Source organism: Siphateles boraxobius, unplaced genomic scaffold (genome assembly GCF_051911475.1).
Source record: "Siphateles boraxobius isolate OS27281-9 unplaced genomic scaffold, OSU_SipBor_1 143, whole genome shotgun sequence".
In the NCBI taxonomy this organism is placed as follows: Eukaryota; Metazoa; Chordata; class Actinopteri; order Cypriniformes; family Leuciscidae; genus Siphateles; species Siphateles boraxobius.
This window is the reverse complement of record NW_027508748.1, coordinates 1,188,695-1,207,500: the sequence shown is the minus strand read 5'-3', so window position 1 is coordinate 1,207,500 and position 18,806 is coordinate 1,188,695. Positions and strand designations below refer to the sequence as shown.

Here is an 18,806-nt window from a genome sequence, read left to right as displayed (position 1 = left end):
CAGGACCGGCCGAACCCCCGCGGAAGGGCCCGCTAGCCAACATGGGACTCCTACCCAGCGAGCTGGCCCGGACTCGGCACCGCTTCTCCTTCGACGGAGACTATGCTCTATTCCAGAGCCACAGTTACCCGCGCCGGGCTCGAACCCGACGGCACAAGTCCACCACTCATCTGAACACTGACGCGTCACCGCCCTGCAGTCGGAGGGTCACGTTCAGCAGCACAGAGTGGATGTTGGAGAGTACGGTGTGACGGACACGTCCACACACACATTCAGACATGTTTTACGTTTTGACGTTGTTGCTGTAACACACCGTCCGATACGTGACACTGTAGCTCTGCTCCGAAACCTAGCGAGCGGTCCGTCCGCAAACCAAATTTATAGGATGCATTAAATTGATTTTTTTAGCCATTATTTAGTATTTTCAAATAAATGCTGTTCCTTTGAACTTGCTATTCATCCAATCCTAAAAAAAATGTACGTGTCAGATTCCACAACAATATGATGAAGTGATAATAATTATAAATGTTTCTTGAGCAGCAAATCATCATATTATAGTGATTTCTGAAGGATCATGTGACACTGAAGACTGGAGTTATGATGCTGAAAATTCAGCTTTGATCACAGGAATAAATTACACTTTAACATATATTCACATAAAAAAATAGTTATTTTACATTGGAATAATATTTCACAATTTTTACTGTATTTTTTTATCAAATAAATGCAGCCTTGGTGAGCATAAAAAATCGTACAGACCCCAAACTTTTGAAAGCTCGTTTATATTTATTATTCCAGTGGTTCTTAAGTGGTTTTACATTAGATTTGACATTAAAGGTGTTGACTAAAGATATTTTTTTCATGTACGAACATTTTGAATCACTCAAAATTCTATTTAAATTCTTTCATGTTTCTAATGTATTTAATGTCACGTGGGTCTTATTTGTTTTACACTATCAGTATTGCTCATATAATTTTTCCATTATTAATATCTCACATTCTTATTAGTATGTTATGATTTATGAATTTTATAAGCTAACAGGCTAAAAGAAAGTTAGAAACATGTTGATTTTAAATTATTATAGTGGTTATTAATATTTTGAATTAGCTATCATTTTTATATTTTCTTTTTTTATTTCATTACAAATTGTATTGCTTTTTTGCAATTTGTATTAGTTTTTTTAAAATATCTCTGAACATTTTTTCATAGCTTTTTATTTCAGCTGTAGTTTTATTTCAGTTCATTATCTTACTACTTCAACTTATTTTAGGCAACTATATATATATATTGAATGATTATTCAAGCATTACAAAACACTGTAGAGTTTGAATGGACATATTGGGGACACGACCTTTGACATCAACAACAAAAGATATGGAAAGTGTTTTCTCCTCCCTTTAAAAGTTGATAATCTACTTATTTCACCATTCAAACCATTTATGATTATATGATTAGTTGCATTTAATGTAGTTTCCCTCGTTGCTGTCTGTGACCCATCGAAAAGAGACACGAGCCCCTTTTTAGGTCCTGATGCACCATTTGAGAACCACTGCGTTGTTAACTTGTCAAAATGAGTTTGCGATCAGTTTGAGGAGTCTGTTACATGTCGAATCAGTCCCGTCGTGTTCGGGGTGCTGCTTTGCAAGGACGCTCCCTATGTAGACGGCTCACTAGGGTTTGGGACGGAGCCCGTGTCCAGTGTCATATTTAAGAGCACAGTCTGCCCCTGTCCTGCCTCCTCCTGCGGTCCTAAAGAGAGTCGGTTACCATGCCCAGCGGTGCCTTATCTAACAGACCGGCCATCGGAGGATGATGCTAGCTGTGGGCACAAACACTAGGGAAATGTTGCAGTTTGTCTCTTGTGTTAGTCTTTTTGTTTACTATGTGATGCCAAGGGTGCAGAAAGAGGAGGAAGTGACTGAATTGGCCCAAAAACGCAGTGATGAACATCCAGGTGAGCGCTGTGTGTGAATGTGTACGTCCAATACTTTTCAAAGACTTTTGCACAGAAGACACGAGATATATACGGATACGTATCGCACCAGTCTATACAACAATACCGAATAAAAAAATAGATCTTTACAAATAACGTTTGCTCTTTCAGGAAGAACGGGCCGGATTTTTCTATGAGGACGATTCGCAGCGGGATGGACTGTTTCTAAACCGGTTTTGTGCTGATGTGACTGTATCCGAAAAAATCGGTTTTGTATCTGGCTGGTCTAGATAAAAAATAAAAATAACAATTACAAAAAAAAGAAAATAAACTAAGAAAAAGACATGACCAATAACGACAGCAACGACAAATACATATATAAGTATATTAAAATCTCTCGGTGTATGTGTTCTAAATATGTAAGTCATAGGTGACATGACTTTTTACGAAACATTCGGCGTGTTGGCGTACGGTTTTTACATTAAAAACCACCGTCATCACGGATCCCCACCTTTAAAGCTGAAGTTTGGAGCATTTATGCCTCACGAACGGGGATTAAATTTTTTGTGTGGGTTGACTGTACGAGGTGTTTGTGTCTTTTGTTCTTGCACATTTTCTTCACACGCATCCTGAATGTGTCCGTAATGATGGGACGGCGCAAGCAACGACACTACCAGAAATACCACTATGTCTAATTATGCTATCGGGATGATTTCGGATACAAAAGGTGTTTTGGGGCTTTTTATACCAACACATTTTTTGTTAGATTAAAAGTTCAGCTTTGCAGTGAATAAAAATGCATTATTATAACTTTATGAAACGTTCATTTGTCTCCGTTATATGTGAACCATGCACATTACAAGCAAAGATTTCTATTTCGAACTACTTGGCTAACTTAGCTACGTTCACACTGTCAGTTTTTGGCATTGACAACCTTACAGGTGCGAGTCTCGAAATGTCCCGTTAAAACAGCATTACAGTCTCCAATCTGTATGAACGTGCGACAGGATTTAAAGGTGCGTTTACGCCATGTCGTAATTACTGTAATTACGAGATTTTAAGCGTTCACGTTCTCGTCAAACTCGTGATTACAGCTTGTAAACTGGGAATTTTCTGAGAGCTCCTGCAGATTCAGATTCTTTGCAGATCAGGAATTTGTCATATTCAGTGTAGACAGCATCACTGATTATAATGAGTTGTGTTTGTGTTAGTGCTTTTGTAAACCAATCCAGCCCTGATCTCACACTATCATTTCTGTCCATGTTTTATGCCCACTATTATTATTTTTATAGTATAAGGGGCCGTTCACGTCACATCTTTTGCGCGCTCAAGTTTCTTATTTTAAATAATAATAAAGACAATAGAGCGTCACAACACTCATTTTTTCTAGGCCACAGCGAGATGAAAAAACCCAACTTTTCAGAATGCCGCAAGCACACCGCAGGTCATGTGACAAGATCCAACCAATCAGCTTCACTCTTTCCATAACAAGCCAAGATGGAGCTGATCATATGGAGATGTATGATTTGTCAATAAATCTATAGTGGAGCTGCTGCAAGGGATATTCGGTGCTGGAAATCCATTTATTCTTTACTGAAACTTCCTCGTCCTCATGGAGAACACAGCTAGTCTTCTGTTCTGCAAAATGCATCCAAATTAAGGGTTTTATGCTTATAACAAGTAAAAAATATCTGCTAACGGGATAAGAAAAATGACTTATTTTCCTTAAAAAAAAAGTTATAGAATTTTTTTTTCTTTTTAAACATAAAGTGATGGGTTTTTTTCTTTCTTTTCTAAAACAAGGCTCAATGTCTTCAGTCATTTTGCTTCTACAGTAACTTTTTATTTATTTAAGAATGTTTAGATATTTGTGCTGGAAAACAAGACAAAAGTACTGAGGAAAATTCTTGCAATGCATTTGATCATTGTGCTCAAAGGATGGCTGACATGATATTAAGAACATTATCTGCTAGGAAAGTAAGTGTTTATGACGAAGAAAATGACAAAACTATTACAATTAAACGATGCAATTGAACCGAGTCCAAATAACAAGTTTGCACAAGTGTGTGTGTGTGTGCGTGCGTGCGTGTGTGTGTGTGTGTGTGTGTGTGTGTGTGTGTGTGTGTGTGTGTGTGTGTGTGTGTGTGTGTGCGCGTGTGCGTGCGTGCGTGCGTGCGTGCGTGCGTGTGTGTGTGTGTGTGCGCGTGTGCATGTGTGTGTGTGTTTGTATGTTTTTTCCCACAGCTCAGATTTGTTCTGCATCCCTGAACGTTCGAGGATTACGCAATCCTCATGGAATCTTCTGAAACAAGGTTAGAATGTTACCAGAGCATCATTGCTGTCACATTCTGTTTTATATTCTTAATTGTGCGTCCAGAGCTTAACTGAGATGTTTTCCAGGAAGCCAGTTGCTAATTGTAGTTTCATTCCCTGCAGCAACAGACCGAATTAGAGTTTTCTCTATTCGTTTCCTCCAGCAGACAGTGATGGATCAGCAAGCGCATATCAACGTGCAAAAGATCCCAACATTCAGTGTGAGACATGAACGCAATTTGCAGATCCATTAACATGCTAATTGTTCTTTTGACAGTTACGGCCCTAATTATCCTTTTATTGCACTAAAAAGACAACTCGAAATTGAACCATTTGTTTATTGAAGAGATTCATTTCTCAGGCTGCGAGTATTCAATGAGCTCTTCAAATCTGCATCGGCTTTTAATAGCTCAGATGCAGCAAGAACAATTCCATTAGTTGACTGAAATGCTTCATTTTTAAAGTGTTTTTATAAATTATGAATAATTATGAACAATGCAAAATGATTGCCACTATTAGATTAAGAAATATGATAGCAATATTAACTGTTAAAAGGTAGATGCTGTAGGTGTAAATGGATACAGATAGCATCTTGTTTACAACAGTTATAGATGCATTAAAGTAATATCTTATTAATCATGCCCTCTGACCAGTGTTATTTTATTTTAATTATAGTTTTTATTTAATATTTTGAATTAGCCTTTGTTTTTATATTCTTAGTTTTAATGTTGATGAATGAACCGATGAATTATTCACAATAAGAGCAGGAGTGGATTTTGATTCATTATGTGTGTGGGAACGTGTTTCTGTGTATTTTATGAGTGTATGTGTGTGTGTGTATGCGCTCATTCTTTGGGTTTCATTGAAGCGCAGTGAGATGAACTGAAGAGTGTGATTATTTGGTGTGTTTTAAATCTGTGGTCCGGTGGCACAATATGACTAACACATCCTGACACTTTATGCCTCACAGCGGTAAAGGTCAAGTGTGGCCGTTTTACCGTATTTCAGCATCTCATTCCCCGTCCCAGACAGAGATTCATCCCAACGCAACAGAGTGTGCCCTCTGTAGTCAGTTATTTTATTTCTTAAAACTCATCTTTGATCACCAAAATTACATATTTAAAAAAAATTTCCTTGAATATAACATTTCTTCATGCCTTAAAATAGCTTGAATGTAACTCGACACCCTTGCCTCATTTAGTATACGTGGGCCATGAATATGCAAATGAGCCCCGCCTCCACTCACTCACTCACTCAGATCAGAGATCCACTGGTTGACGATCACACGTTGATCTGATTGGTTACAAGGTAGTTTGTGACGTCAGAAACACCAGCGATTTCAAAGCGTGTTTTTGAGACTGTCTTTGGTTCACTGCAGTTTTAAGGAGAAAATACTCAGCAATGCTGTCGACTTATGAATTTACACATGGTTTGTCTTAAAGCATATTAAAAACACCACATAGACATATAAACTACATTAAAAACTTGATTTTCACCACAGAGGGACTTTAAGGGAGGCAAGATACTGATACAGACCTGGTCAGAATTATTGGCACCCTTGGTAAATATGATCAAAGATGGCTGTGAAAATAAATCTGCATGGTTTATCCTTTTGATCTTTCATTTGTAAAATTTTCAAAAATCTATCCTTTCATTGGAGTAAAACTAATGAAAGAGTGTGTGTGTGTGGGGGGGGGTCTCTTTATAAAATAAATGTTTTCTCCAAAACACATTGGTCACAATTTTTGGAACCCTAAGAAATTCTTACGAGTAAAATATCTCTAAAGTATATTCCCATTCATATTTTTTTTTTTTAAATTACGCAAACCAGGGTGACTAGGAACATAATTATCCAGCTATGACTTCTAGTTTCACAGGAGTATAAATATGAAAGGCCAAATTCCCTTAATCACCCATCACAATGAGTAAAACCAAAGAATATAGCTTTTGTTGACCTTCACAAAATAGAAAGTGGCTGTAAGATCCCTTCAAAATTCCCATTTCCAACACCAGAGCAATAATAAAGAAGTCCCAATCAGTGAAAGATGGAAGACGTGTGTCTATATTGTTTTCATGCAAGACTTTGAGTGGTCAAAGACTCTCCAGGGGGGGGGGGGGGGGGGTGTATAGTTTGTGAGGGTTTCATGAAAAATCCTCCTCGCTCCTCCAAAAACAAACTCCAGCATATTCAGTTGTCAGAAACGACTGGAAATTCAGAAGGGACTGGATTCTGTGGTCAGATGAAACAAAAAAAGGCTTTTTAGCAGCAAACCCACTAGATGTGTTGGGTCACACAGGGATAAAAAGTACCCCATGCCTTAAATTTACTGCTGGATCTTATATGTTGTGGGCCTATTTTTTTGCTGGAGGTCCTGGACATCTTGTTCAGATGGCATCATGGATTCTAGCAAATACCATCAGATAAAAAATCAAAACCTGACTGCCTCTGCTAGAAGTCTTATAATGGGCCGTGGTTGGATCTTTCATCAGAAAATCAATATCAAAATCAACACAAAAATGGGTCACTGAGCACTTAGGGTACCATTAATTGTGGCAATGTATAATGAAGAAAAACATGTATTTCATAAAGAGATCCCCCCCCCCCCCCACCATTTTTCAATCTTTTACTTAAAAGAAAGGTTAGATTTTTGTGATTTTTTTTTTTAATGAAAGATCAAAAGGATTAATGCAGATTTATTTTCACAAGCTTCTTTGTTTATATTTACCAAAGATGCCAATATTTCTGACCAGGACTGTATGTGTGTGGGAAGCGACTCATGAAATAAAATGATATAATAATAACAGCGCAGAGCTCTGTAACTGGAGATCTGATGCATCGTGTGTGGAAGTTGGAAAAATAAAATGATAGACACCAGAACGAGACAGAATCTAACCCAACTGGGACTGAAAGATCAGCATAGACCTCTTCCTACGGGCTTTTGCGGGCGGGAACGGGACAAAGCGTGAAAGTTTTTTGGCGGGTTAGATAAAATCTTACATATTTCTGGCGGGAGAGGTACATAATCTTGAGGGATCGGGGAAAACAAAACATCCTGTGCAGACCAGACGCATCTCTAGTGAGCCGCTTGATTTTTAGGCATCATAGAATAATGATGGTTTCGATCTGCACCTCAATGAAGTGTTTGAAAAAAAAAATGATGAATTATTAAAGATGTGACTATAATTTCTGAGACGTTTAACTGATTATATAATTGTAGTCACATCCAGTCGTGAATGTGGATGAATCGCATATAACCAGTCGAGAACTTGTGCAGGTCATATTTCAGAAAGAAAAAGTATGAATATTAAATATTCTGTTTGAATCTGGAATATAGGTTTACAGCCTTGTGAAAGTCGCTTGATAATTTCCACAGACAACAATGTGTGTGTGTGTGTGTGTGTGTGTGTGTGTGTGTGTGTGTGTGTGTGTGTGTGTGTGTGTGTGTGTGTGTGTGTGTGTGTGTGTGTGTGTGTGTGTTATCAGCACAAAGGCTGTAATCATCAGAGAGCTGGAGTGAATGTAAATTCTTCCTACATGCTTGTAGCTCTTTCTTTTCAAGTCTTCGTCCTTGTTGTTTTACTGCGTTTGTATTTTGACAGCATAATCTGACAGTGTCAACAGATGCGCGTTAATTTCCTAACAAACCACTAACTAACTCATTTCAGAAGGGAGAATGTTGCCGTTCTGTTTGCTAAACACACATTTAATAGTCGTTATAGAACAAAAGCTCTCTGTGCTTGAGTGTTGAAGAGTCACTGCAGACCGACGCTCATTATTCTGTTGCTTCCATTAACAAGACTTCTACATATATACAGCTATGTTTCCATCAGCATATTTTATACACATTTTGGGATATCAAATAAAAAAAAAATAGAAGGAAATCTAAAGAGGCACATAAAATGTTAAATGTGAATAAATTGAGGTGATTTTTTATCCGATAAGAAGACTTAAGCAACTATGATGGAAAAATAGTTATGCAATAGATTCCTCAATGCGCAACAAAAAACCCTAAAAAGATTTTTGCCTTTGGCCATAAAAGATCAGGTTGCCAGATCTGATGAACACTGGGGGAAATAAGTTAAAAGCACAGCTTTGGGTGGAAACATATCTGTTATTTTTCAAAGCAGGTTGTGTTGCTGAATACTGTATGTAAATGACTATGGGTGGACATATGTAAGTGAGCTCAAGGTGATGTCAAGTCGTAAGATGTAGTAATAATCTGGGTCTCTGAAAAGGTTGCTTTTGTAGTTTAGTTTCAGTAAACATTCTGCGTGAATCACATCAAACGCGTTCTCATATTCTTCTCCATTAAAGCGCAACTGTTGTTCCACATCCTGCTGTTTCAGACTTGTTAGCTGACAAGTTATTCTAAACCTGTTAATTTCCTGTAATCATCAGTCGTCACCTGCGGCTCAGACTGTTCCCTTTCCCAGCATGCACTGCTCTTGAACCCTCATTATAACAGGATAACGATTTCTTCTGCATTCCACCCTGTGGGGCAGACGGCCAATCAGCTTCAGAATAAACGCCCACATGACATGTCAGGAGCCCTGAGCAACAGCCTGCCTCGTTTTATCTTCACGTCCCGCTATAGGTGAACATGTCAACTAAAGCCTCGAGGAACCCGGGTCATGTTTGTGTCAGTCCTGCAATCACTGTCTGATGCGTAACGAACGTGAAAAGGGCAAGAGGTCTCGAAAAAAGCAACAGGCTATTTTTTATGTAACTTCTAGACGTCAACTATAGATGGCTTTTAATGAAGAACTAGTCATTGCATTTGTCAGGTTAGTGGCATTGGAATCTTTATAGCAGCTAATTGTAAGTAAACTAGATATCCACCAGTACATATATGTATACTATAATATTCTGAACCAATCATTCAGCTTTATTTGGAGAGTGAAGGAAGAGAATATCATTAATATACTGGGGAGCATGAGCTGCTAATGCCTTATAAGCATAAAGGAGAACTCGATCTGAAATTTCCAGTATGTCTGGGAGGTATCAGGTATCTAGGCTAGTATGGGAGTAATATGGTCCATTTTTCTCATCCCAGTTAACAGCCGTGCTCCTGCATTTTGCATCAATTGCAGTCGCGCTAACACAGTTTGACGGAGAACAATGTATAAAGAGTTACAATAATCTAACCTTAATGAATGGCCCATAATTTTCAGACCTTTTCTGGTCACAAAGTGCTTAACTTAGTTAATTGCTCTCAGATGAAAGAAGCAACTTTTAACAATAGCGATAATCTGCTTATTAAATGGGCCTATAATCAGAACCTCTCGTTTAAATGAAGGAAATGATTAGATAGCTAAAGCTTTATGTTATTAAAGCACTCACAAACATTGTCTAAAGAATATTTCTGGTCTAAACTCATTGGAAAATTCAATTTAAAATCATCAGCGTAACATTGGTAAGAAACGCTGTACTTCCAAAAATAGCATATTTAGGGAAAACTACAGTGGTCCCAAAATCGACCCCTGGGGGACACCGCACACTAAAGGGGCCGATTTGGAGGAAAAATGTCCTATGTTCACAGCAAATGTCCTATCCTTTAGATATGAGGCAAACAAATGATGTGCAGTGCTGTGAGAAAGCTCTGAGAAGATTGCAATGTTTTTTAAATGAAAATATTACTTTTGGACAGATAGAAATTCTCATTGCAAAATCGACTCGACACACATTTCTGTTTCTTGTGTGTTTTCTGCACAGGGCATTGCGGATTGATTTGTTTTTGTTATTTTATGTGTGTATTTGTTTGTTTTAGAATTAGAGTTGGTTTCTTCGTGTTCACGGTTCTTGGTCAGAATGAGCTGCAGACTGTCAGATGATGTTTGGATATGCAGGTGTAAATATAAATGCTGTTATTCTGCAGCTTCAGGCAGTAATGATGGGTTTGTTTGTTGACCTCAGCTGAGACGGAAGGTCGAAGTGAGATGTCGATTTACTCTCTAATCGTTTTACTCCCAGCAAAACATGTTCACTTCCCTAACCTCTTGTTTTTGGCAGTTTTATGTGGGGCTTTAAAAGCAAAGCTAACCTCAGTGTGTGAGTGAAATGACACAATTATGTGTTTTTCTGAGTTAAAGAGATGGCTACTTTACATAAAACACAAATGACTAGTAATCTTAATGAGCACTTAGTGTTTGTGGAGAGCCAGTTTAGTGCTGTCAAGGAACATATCTGTTTATTACTGTGTTTGTGATTTAATTCCACCTTGAGAATGAGAAGATGCTCATTAATGCAAACTCACAGATGAGACGTTGCAGGAGTAGTGCTGGTCAGTGTGGACACATTAACATCTCTGTGTTGTCTTTAGCAATAAACATCTCAATAACCTTCATCTCCTCTCTAGACATTAACCAGCGTGAATCACGCTTAATCCGTTTCATCACTATGGAGATTCATAACTTTGTCTCCATTTCACAACAGGGTTATAGTTATATTTCATTTAGCAAACATGGGTTTTTATCCATTATGACAGGACACACACCACAGGGTTCAGCATTGTGCTCAAGGGCGAAATGTTAAATGGGAATCCCAGTAACTCCAGACAGAACATCTGGAATGCGCAAATAATAAAAGAAATCTGTGCAAAACGAATGCACTTATGCAAATACAAATATGCATGTTTTTACAACTGACTGGTTGGTTGGTGGGTTGTTTAAACGAATAGGCTTGTTAATTCATGGACGTTAAACCAGGAAAAAATGAAACAGATGCAAGATAACAAACTTGAGTGGCTAGAAGTGTTTGAGTGCACGTTTGAACACATACAGTGTGTTTGTTCTGGAAAATGATCCAGAAAAAAAACTAAATTATGCCTTTTGGTTCAAGAAACATTTCTGATTATTATCAATGTTGTAAACAGTTGTGCTTCTTCATATTTGTGTGGAAACCATAATACTTTACAAAAGTTTGGCGTAAGTAAAATTCAATATTTAAAAGAAGAAATAAAAGTAATACTTTTATTCAGGAAGGATGCAATAAAATGTATCAAAAGTGACTGTAAAGACATTTATAATGTTTTTAAAAAAATGATTTTGAAAATTGTTTTATCTTTTTATTCATCAAAGTATCCTGATAAATAAAATGTATCGCAAAAGCAGGAACTGTTTTCAACATTGATAATAATGAGAAATGTTTCTTGAGAAGCAAATTTCTGCGTCATTCACAGGAATAAATCACACTTTACTATATATTCACATAGAAAACAGTTGTTTTAAATTAAATTTCACTGTTTTTACGGTATTGGTGAGCAGAAGACTCTTTCAGAAACATATTTTATAACTTTTGACTGGTCATGAAAATGCTACAGAAGTGCAGTTTAGGGAAAATGATGCACTTTGGAAAGTTTCTCTGATTTGTGTTTGTGCAATTAGAGAAACTCTTGATCTGAAAGACTTCTAATCAAACTCCAGGGCTGAAGTGTAGATCAAAGCTCTCTCTAAAGATGAACCCGCAGGGCCCGTCTATAACATAGACCCTCATATTTGATTCTGCACAGACAGAGAGAAAGAACAAGGGCTGCATCTGTGGATCTGAATCCTAAAGCGCATCCTTTAAACTTTCTAAGACACGCTGGCTCTGTTTTATGTTGTTTATATGAACATTTTTACAGTTAATTGCATTTTGGCCAGTGTCTCCCATAATCCACTGCAACAAGCTCAGTAAAACAATATCCATCCAAGTTGATGGACAAAATGAGAAATGTTTAGTATTTTGTGTGATATTACATTTTATGCTAATTGGAATCTTTATTTTCAAGTTGCATGTGCACTTCACATATGGAGCACTATTTGTGTGGGTAATTCAGGGTGATTATGCACCGTTCTTGGACTAACTATCGCTTCTCTTGTGTGTGAAATATGATTGAATTTGCACAAGCGAGTGGATTGGATTCCTCGCACACATGACCCTGACTCTCTCCATGGTTTGTTAGATTTGTTTTTTAAATCGGATCTTTAGGATTTACTGTCGGTTTTTCTTCTACAGCTACTTTGAAAAGATCTCGTCATAGAAAGAATGCGTGGAAAATTTTACATGCTGTCATTCCCTGTTGAATGACAACTGAGACCAACTAGACTTAAGCTGGGATAAGATGATTTTTTTGAGTAGTGTTGTGTACATCTCACATCTCAAACTCATAAGTCAACATAAGTATTGCTGGCATTAGCCTACTTTTTTTTACATATTCATACGCTGTGCTTGAAATCGCTAACAAGTCGCATACAATGTTAAAATACTGGCAGAGTCTAAAATGCATTATTATTGTATTTAATCAATGCCATAAAATAAGGCATCACATTTATTTAACACGTCTACCTTAGTTGACATTATATCAGTTTTATTTGGTTCTTTATTCAACTATTTTCAAATAATTACTTATATGATTGTAAAATGTATCTACTAAGACATGTACAGGTATACACTCTTAAAAGTAAAGCTTCTTTATTGACATTGATGGTTCAATGAAGATCCTTTTAAATCCATGGAACCTTTCAAATGTTCTTCACACAGAGAATGTTAAGAAAATGTTAAGAACTGTTTTTTGGGGAACCAAAAAGAGTGTAATATTCAGGATTCGTACGATTTATTCATTTCTGAAGCTGTGCTTTTATGTTTTAGATGCTGTCAATGCATAGGCTACTTAGGCCCTGTTTACCTTAGAATGCGTTTTGGTCGATCGGATCGAAGTACACGAGGCAGACACATTCAAGTTTACATCTGGTGTTTTAATCCCTCTCTTTATTCCAATTCCCACCACTTCTGTCCTGATTTTTCAAAGGAAAGGGCCTATGGGCAGGAAAATGTATATTTTTTTTCAGATCTTTCGATCTAATGAACGAAATAAGCTTATATACATCAACATGACCGGAGACAAATGAATAACTTACTAAATTCTGGAAGTCCTATTGCTTTAGCGAAGCGGCATGTCAATGTCACCCCGTCATCTACACACTGTATTATGTTGTGTTTGGGCTGGTTCGAGACCAGCCGCTCTAAATAAAGATATGTGATCTACTACAGTTTACCTAATGCTTCGAAACCAAAACTTCAAATCAAACCAAAATCATGTTTACTCATGTGTCGGCTGCGCTTTTCATACAAATACTTACCAAATGCTGTAAGTTTGTGTTACAAATCAGGAATGGAGAGAGAACATAGTGCTTGATACGTTTTCCTTCTTCAAACCAAACTTGGGTTTCCAGCCGACAGTTTAAATCCCGTCTGGCCAGAACTGTTCCCATAATGTTTATGTTTTTGGTCAGTAGGCGGACAGTAGGCGTATTTTGTGGCTGTTCGAATGCATGAGCGTTTATACTACTAAAGCAATTCGGTCAAATGCATTTTTTTTTTCACCTCTGGAAGTGGTCCAAAGTGGACAAGTGCATTTTTAGACCCCGTTCAACCTGTATTTAGCGTCGTCCACTTGTGATCCGAACGACCAAAGCGCAACTTAATACCAGTTGTAAACAGGGCCTTATTGTGCGAAAATCCAAACATACATAGGAATAGCTATGAACTCTTAAAGGATTAGTCTGGAAGCTACTTGATTCACAATATAAACCAAAGAATAAAATCAGACTTTTGCTGCCCACCTGAACAAGATCTGAGTCTGTTCTTAGGTCAGCATCATATCAGGCTCATGGTTCTCCTTCAGTCTCTGGGCAGCGCAGTGATGAGAAACGCTCTGAGAGTTTTTTTCTCTGCCTGCTGGGAGTCATTTATTCAAGTCAGTCCTCTCCGCCGTCAGCCAATAGAAACGTCCGTCATCTGCCTCGCTCGTTTGCAAGAGCCATTAACTTTTGTTGCAATATGCAAGTTTCTGGGTGCAATAAAAAAGCTGCATTAAACATGCATGACATGTAATTCTTTTCATTCTTCAGCCGTGAGATGGGAGAGCGAGAGAAAGATGTTATAACGGCAGAGAGTTTGTTCAGCGGCTGAGCGAAAGGGAAGCGCTCGCAGCGTAAACAGCACGTTTATGGTCATTTTGCTAATGTGCCAGGCAGCTGGGTCATGTACAGCGACACTGGCTCTCGGCATACAAGCAAGACTGTCAGAATAAACGGAGAATTATTTCTGTCTCTCTGAATAATGTTGCTTGGTTTTGGAGGCTGTTTGTTTGACTGTCCTACTTTTAAAAATCAGCTAACAAGTGCAAAATTCTGTCTACATAATTACACAGGGACTGTTGCTGTGAAAATCAGACTAATGGCAGACTTCTTCCCCTCCGCAATTTCCACATATTTCCTTTTCATTTTTTTATTGCACTAGTTTTACTTAAGGAGTTGTTGAGAAGAGATTTGTAGTGCAATCTATCAGTCTACAAGCTTCGAGGGCCCTCGAGAGACTCAGTTATTTTTCATTTAAGTATCAATTTTGCCTCTGATGTTTATTTCAAAATTCTATAAGAGGAATAAAACTAAAATGAGCCAATAAACTCTTAAAAATAAAGGTTTCAAAAGGGTTTTCAAATCGATGCCATAGAACCTCTATTTAAAAAAACAAAAAAAAATTTCTAAGTGTGAAGAACATTTTAATAATCCAAAAAGGCTTTTTCCACTTTAACAAACCTTTTGTGTAATGGAAAGGTTATAAGGATGTTAAAGGATCATTATGGAACCATCAATGCCAGTAAAGAAACTTTATTTTTTAAAAACAGGTGTAAAAACAAAGTTGCAGAGTATAGAGAGAGTATAGAGAGAATATAGAGAGAGTATAGAGAGAATATAGAGAGAGTATAGAGTATAGAGAGAGTATAGAGAGAGCATAGCTAGAGTGTAGAGAGAGTGCAGAGAGAGTATAGAGAGAGTGTAGAGAGAGTATAGAGAGAGTGTAGAGAGAGTATAGAGAGAGTATAGATAGAGTATAGAGAGAGTATAGCGAGAGTTTAGAGAGAGTATAGAGAGAGTGTAGAGAGAGTATAGAGAGAGTATAGATAGAGTATAGAGAGAGTATAGCGAGAGTTTAGAGAGAGTATAGATAGAGTATAGAGAGAGTATAGATAGAGTATAGAGAGAGTGTAGAGAGAGTATAGAGAGAGTTTAGATAGAGTATAGCGAGAGTGTAGAGAGAGTATAGCGAGAGTGTAGAGAGAGTATAGCTAGAGTGTAGAGAGAGTATAGAGAGAGTATAGCGAGAGTGTAGAGGGAGTATAACGAGAGTGTAGAGAGAGTATAGCGAGAGTATAGCGAGAGTGTAGAGAGAGTATAGCGAGAGTGTAGAGAGAGTGTAGCGAGAGTGTAGAGAGCGTATAGAGAGAGTATAGCTAGAGTGTAGAGAGAGTATAGAGAAAGTATAGCGAGAGTATAGAGAGAGTGTAGAGAGAGTATAGAGAGAGTATAGAGAAAGTATAGCGAGAGTGTAGAGAGAGTATAGCGAGAGTATAGAGAGAGTATAGCTAGAGTGTAGAGAGAGTATACAGAGAGTATATAGAGAAAGTATAGCGAGAGTGTAGAGAGAGTGTAGAGAGAGTATAGAGAGAGTATATAGAGAAAGTATAGCTAGAGTGTAGAGAGAGTGTAGAGAGAGTATAGCTAGAGTCTAGAGAGAGTATACAGAGAGTATATAGAGAAAGTATAGCGAGAGTGTAGAGAGAGTGTAGAGAGAGTATAGCTAGAGTGTAGAGAGAGTGTAGAGAGAGTATAGAGAGAGTATAGAGAGAGTATAGAGAAAGTATAGCGAGAGTGTAGAGAGAGTATAGAGAGAGTATAGAGAGAGTATAGAGAAAGTATAGCGAGAGTGTAGAGAGAGTGTAGAGAAAGTATAGCGAGAGTGTAGAGAGAGTATAGCTAGAGTGTAGAGAGAGTATAGAGAAAGTGTAGCTAGAGTGTAGAGAGAGTGTAGAGAGAGTATAGCTAGAGTGTAGAGAGAGTATAGAGAAAGTATAGCGAGAGTGTAGAGAGAGTGTAGAGAGAGTATAGCTAGAGTGTAGAGAGAGTATAGAGAAAGTGTAGCTAGAGTGTAGAGAGAGTGTAGAGAGAGTATAGCTAGAGTGTAGAGAGAGTATAGAGAAAGTGTAGCTAGAGTGTAGAGAGAGTGTAGAGAAAGTGTAGCTAGAGTGTAGAGAGAGTGTAGAGAGAGTATAGCTAGAGTGTAGAGAGAGTGTAGAGAAAGTATAGCGAGAGTGTAGAGAGAGTATAGAGAGAGTATAGAGAGAGTATAGCTAGAGTGTAGAGAGAGTGTAGAGAGAGTATAGCTAGAGTGTAGAGAGAGTATAGAGAAAGTATAGCGAGAGTGTAGAGAGAGTATAGAGAGAGTGTAGAGAGAGTATAGAGAGAGTATAGCGAGAGTGTAGAGAGAGTATAGAGAGAGTATAGCGAGAGTGTAGAGAGAGTATAGAGAGAGTGTAGAGAGAGTATAGAGAGAGTGTAGAGAGAGTATAGAGAGAGTGTAGATAGAGTATAGAGAGAGTATAGAGCTTTACAGTGAATGTGAATGACAGGTCATTCTGGTTTGGAAGAGTTAGATGAGTTGTTTAAAAGTTATTTATTGGCATGCATCAATGGTTCCATAAAGAAACCTTTAACACACATGGAATCTTTACGTAGCCAAAGGTACTTTATAGTGGAAAAAGTTTATTTTTTATGGTTTTTTTCATTAAGAAAACGTGGTTCTTTTAAGAATGGTTTCTCTAAAAGGTTCTTCTATAGCATCAATGTGAAAACTGAGAGACTTCCATCCCTTCATTGGAAGTCTATTCATAAAGAGCTCGTAAAATAATAAATCCATATGAATCGAGCGGTTTAACAGAGCGGTCTTCTGAAGAGACACAATCACTTTGAACCAATGAGGTTTGTTCGTCAAACAAGTACTGTTGAGTTTCCATTTATATTCGTTATATTAAATCTGTTTAAATTTCATTTAAAATACATTCATTTGTGTTGCGAAAGGGAAAGTCTTACGAGAAAATTATGACAGAATATTAAAATTTTGGGTGAACTGTCTCTTTATGTTTTATTTTTAAAAGTCAAATTTCATATTACTAGGGTCTTTTTCCAGGAGAAAACTCATTACTGTCAGCGAGAAACAATAGAGATCTCGTTTGGGATTTCATTTCCCCTTACGGGGGCCAAACAAATCCTCAAAGCAAAGAGCCGGCACTGGATGTGTCCTCTGTCTTGTTTTAATGCTGTCGTTGGAACAGGATCTATAGGATGCGCTGCATGGGCTTTGCTAGTTTATTACTAAAGCAAATATTTACTCTGTTCAACTGCAGCGCAGACAAAATCAGAAGCCTACGGCGTTCATTAGAACAGCTTGTCTGGGGCTCATAAATATATTTAGAATATTTACTTTGGAAATGTTTCTAACCACGAATTTCCATTTTCCAAGCAGCCAAGAAAGAATGAGTGTCATTGAGTACAAGGCTAAATGTGCCATCTAATTTCATCATTGTTCTCGCTCAATCTGCTGAATGATGAGTCTGAAAGTCCCAGATCTCACTGGTTCCAGTCCAAATGCACGTCAATCGATAAACGGCTGACCACCCCCAAACCAAAATATTAATAATAATGTGTTTGCCAGTCACGCCGGAGGTCAGATTTCACGGGGTGTCAGGTATTATTATGCATCTCTGTGCACTTCAAAGTGGAAGCATTGTGTGATATTCAATCTTTCTGATTAAAACCATAAATCGTCATCATATCAAAGAGGCTTTTCCTTTTCCTCTTGTAATCATATACTGCCTCCTCCTGTGAGACGTACTGCTACACAAATCACTATGGCAACAGCAGGGACTAAATTACCCCTCTTCCGAACTGTATATGGACAGGAGACGAGAGCGAGAAAGAGGCCATGTGGGTTTTGCGGTGCATTAGGACCCGACAATTTCACTAAACACTGACTGAAAACATCCAGTGTGAACTCTGAAATGTCACCTGACTGTAATCATCTACCTCTGTTCTCTACACTGTACACACGAGCAGATCATGAAATTCTTGGTTGTGAACGTCTCGCTTCAGGAAATCTGTAGGTGTGTTTTCAGGAAACTCTAGCTATAATGACAGCAGTGATCTGCCAACAGGAAAACAGACGCCATGATCAGTTCTTTAAACTTTCAATTCTGCATCAGTGGCGTTTTTACAGAAGACAGTAGAAGTGTGTGGGTTTTACCAAGCAGATGTTTATGTTAATATATACAGTAGAGCTAAAATAAATTGTGTAGTTGATAAAGATCTGGACTGAAAGGTTGTAAGTTCAGACCCCAGAAGAGTTGCTCTTCATCAAGACACTTATGCAAATCTATACTGTTTAAAACCCACATGGTTAGTTCTACTAACACTATTGATTCACAACCATTTTTACTGTCTTAATATGATGCAGAAGTCAAATAGGATATTCAGTGAGATAAAAGCAAGAAAGAAAAACAGCATTCAATCTTCCTCCCTCCCTCAGCTAAAATAAAATGAAACTAAAACCGCCAGTAGGTGTCGCCAAATCATTGTCTCAACGAGTTAGTCATTGAATGATTCACTCAAGCGATTCGTTCAAAACGGCTTATTCATACAGGGATAAGTAGAAGTCGTCAAATCATTCGTTAAAAAGCGGAT

The 18,806-nt window shown here is 37.8% G+C and overlaps 1 protein-coding gene across 1 annotated transcript in view; it reads left to right on the top strand.

Annotated features, from left to right (window-relative positions):
- Positions 1-2,516, top strand: part of lrfn1 (leucine rich repeat and fibronectin type III domain containing 1) — a 180,623-nt gene extending 178,107 nt beyond the window's left edge. The window contains exon 4 of the mRNA XM_077230421.1: positions 1-2,516. This exon is cut by the window's left edge and continues 620 nt beyond it. Coding sequence (XP_077086536.1) covers positions 1-251 — 251 coding nt within the window. The 3' untranslated portion in view covers positions 252-2,516.
- Positions 2,517-18,806: the final 16,290 nt, after the last annotated feature.